Genomic DNA, 3,470 nt, shown 5'->3' with positions numbered 1-3,470 from the left:
AATCCCTACCTCTGGCTAAACGGCCCGTCCATGAACACAACGTCGTACCTGTCCGGCTCCAGCGCCAGCCCTTTCATCCCGCAGTCCTACGGGATGCCGAGACAGTTCCTACCCAGCAGCACCGGCTTGGGAGGGTCGGACCTTGGGTGGCTGTCCATTCCCAATCAGGAAGAGCTACTGAAGCTGGTGAGACCTCCTTACTCCTACTCGGCTCTGATCGCAATGGCAATCCACGGGGCTCCGGACAAAAGGCTGACCCTGAGCCAAATCTACCAGTACGTGGCGGACAATTTCCCCTTCTACAACAAGAGTAAAGCTGGCTGGCAGAACTCCATCAGACACAACCTGTCTCTCAACGACTGCTTCAAGAAGGTCCCCAGAGACGAGGATGACCCAGGTAAGTCGCCAGTTCATTTTGAGTTCCTTTCATCGGCCTTTTTCTCTGATGGGACAACAGTGAAGTCATATAGCCTCTGTGGATTAATGCCCACACTTCACCTCATCGCCATTTGTCCGTGGTCAAAATGTTCATTTATTTTCAAGAATTCTGTGGCGATTGGGAGTGTTGATTTTTATGAGTTTATAAGGAGTTGTAAGGAGTTTGTACGTTCTCCCCGTGACCTGCGTGGGTTTTCTCCGAGATCTTCGGTTTCCTCCCACACTCCAAAAACGTACAGGTATGTAGGTTAATTGGCTGGGTAAATGTAAAAATTGTCCCTAGTGGGTGTGGGATAGTGTTAATGTACGGGGATCGCTGGGCGGCACGGACTTGGTGGGACGAAAAGGCCTGTTTCCGGCTGTATATATATGATATGATATATGATGATAAGCATGACTTTTGTTATCTGGCGTGGCACAAAGGGTCTTCGAAACCCCTACTGTGTCAATGCTACACCAGTGCGGGCGAATCCCCCTTCTCATGCGCTTTTACTTTCAGCAACCGACCCAGTCAAATTGTGAAGACACAAGGTCAACATAGAACAGGAGAGGAGGTCCTGTTCCAAAGTCTCCACAGTGCCAATCCTGGACTTGAGGGGGCTGTAAATTAAAGGGGGAAAGGAAAAATGAGGAGATGTTCATCTTTGGAATGGGAATGTGGGACATGACTATGAATTTTGATTTCAAATCAGCAAGGACACGGATGAAAGGTATAAGAGACAGAAAGATCTAATTTGAATGATTCGAAAGAGCTTAGAAAGAGGTTATATAAGAAAATAACTGCAGATGCTGGTACAAATCGAAGGTATTTATTCACAAAATGCTGGAGTAACTGGAGTCTGAAGGAGGGTCTCGACCCGAAACGTCACCCATTCCTTCTCTCCTGAGATGCTGCCTGACCTGCTGAGTTACTCCAGCTTTTTGTGAATAAATACCTTAGAAAGAGGTTAGAAATGTTACAGATTTAGCTCGATGGATGAGAATTTCCAGCTGGCTTCATGCTGATCTCAGATTAGATTGACAGATTTGTTGATGACGTTGCGCTCTGATGGGATATTGTTTCATGTCTCCCCCCTTCTTGCCCTCTTCTGTTCCAGGTAAAGGAAATTACTGGACTTTGGACCCGAACTGCGAAAAGATGTTTGACAATGGGAACTTTCGGCGCAAGAGGAAGAGGAAGTCAGATCCCAACTCCAGCGCGGGCAGCATTGGCACGGAAAAGTCCGACGACGGCAGCCAAAAGCCACCTCAAAGCCCGGGGCTTATGGACAGCTCCACTGCCCGGACAGGGACCACTCCTGAAAAGAAATCCCCCACCCCGATCTCCACCCCCTGCCTCAGCAACTTCATCTCCAGTATGTCCACCTACAATAACCCTATCGGAGGGAGACAGCCTTCCCTCGGATTAGTCAATGACTCTTCCCAAAGCATGATGGGATTCAGCTCGTACGCACCCTCCGGTAACATCCTGAGCCAGCCTGGGTCGGAGTGGGCCGATCCGGGGCCATCGAATCGCTACGGCTACTCCTCTGTGCTGAACCAGTTCAACAACCACTTCTACAACACCATCAATGCAAACAGTCTGCTGTTCTCCAGAGAAGGGACAGAGGCATGAAAGGGAGATCTGCTGAATGAAGGATCGGCAGTAAAACAATGAAATACTTGTGACAAAAAAATATTAATTTGATGCTATGTGGCATATTTATGAGAAAAAAACATTTCAAGGGCATTGTGCTCCAGTATCTTGGGGATAAAAGAAGTTGAATACGCAGTTAAATTAAACCGAGAGTCTTTAATCTGGGCACCTTGGCTTCTCAGAACGTGGCGTAGAGTTCGAATCAGGCCCTCCTTCATTTGCATGAGTCCCAAATCGCTGAGTTGACAGTTCCTGTTGTCTTGATTTGTTCCCGCTTTCCAACCCAGCTCCCAATATTCGAGAGGGTCAGACCAGAAAGGGGGAAATAATAACACAAAAATTGGCATGAATCTCCTGGGTTTGGGAGCTAGGTTTCACCTGGCATGAAGGGCTTCCCCTGGCTCTTGGGGTAGAGTTTGGAAACCATGTTAACCTTCATTTCTCTGCCATTCCACATGAGGCTGCACCAACACAAGTCGGGGTGGCCTTACAGGGTGGGATCGAATGCAGAAAACTGCACTTTCCGGGACACCCCAACTAAGACTCTTCTTTCCTGAACTAACAAAGGATAAAACATGGCTTGTGGTTTCTGATTGCAATCTAGAAACCACATGTGTGAGCTTTTGTTTAAGGACTGGGAACAGACTTCACTGTGATGACCTTCATGGCTGATTAACTTGTCAATATTCACTCCCTGGGTTTACAATGAGTAAGAACACTTGTATTAACACAATACGGGTGATCAGGGCAGGAGAGAGCATAGCTGGTAAAGATTGAACAATACAAGTAAATGCATTTCAATTCTGATGGTGTTAATCTCAGCTCATTATTTAAATGGACTGATTGTAGATAGTGTAATGCTCTGGTGAGTGTTTTAAGCTTTCTGTAGCGTGTTACGTTTGTGTGATTGTTAAATGGCATTCAGTTGTTATAGATTAATTGTCCACTGTTTTCAACAAACATCTAATTGCAGTTTGTAATTTGTATATTTTTTCTTATGTCCAATGTTGTGCTTTGTAAAATATAACCTCAGAGGATAAAGGGAGAAACTTACAATAAAACATTTTATAAAGGGGCATTACTTCATTCTCAGGCTTGTTACTGTGATTGAAAAAAAATACATAAATGAACATTTATCAACATTTTTCTCATGAATTTGATGCAAATATTTGTTTGCTGTTGCGAGTGGGGTTTGTTTAGTTTCAGGCACACAATAGCAGCATCAATAGCTCTCCAGCAATTATAGTGAAGTGTGATTCACAGTTTAGATCCCTCAACTTTATATAGAAAGCTCAGAGGCGAGATGAGCAAAGTGTATGAAGGAACTGCAGATGCTGGTTTAAACCGAAGGTAGACACAAAAATGCTGGAGTAACTCAATGGGGCAGGCAGCATCT

General features: G+C 45.4%; 1 protein-coding gene across 1 annotated transcript; it reads left to right on the top strand.

Annotated features, from left to right (window-relative positions):
- Positions 1–2,053, top strand: LOC144599785 (forkhead box protein I1-ema-like; the record flags this gene model as incomplete). The annotated part of the gene is made up of 2 exons (XM_078411021.1): positions 1–397; positions 1,536–2,053. Coding segments are annotated over 2 exons (915 nt in total), but the record flags the coding sequence as incomplete, so codon positions are not given.
- Between the last annotated feature and the right edge of the window lie 1,417 nt (positions 2,054–3,470).

Source organism: Rhinoraja longicauda, chromosome 14, assembly GCF_053455715.1.
Source record: "Rhinoraja longicauda isolate Sanriku21f chromosome 14, sRhiLon1.1, whole genome shotgun sequence".
Classification (NCBI taxonomy): Eukaryota; Metazoa; Chordata; class Chondrichthyes; order Rajiformes; family Arhynchobatidae; genus Rhinoraja; species Rhinoraja longicauda.
The sequence above is the reverse complement of the archived record's forward strand: the minus strand, read 5'-3'. Positions and strand labels throughout refer to the sequence as shown.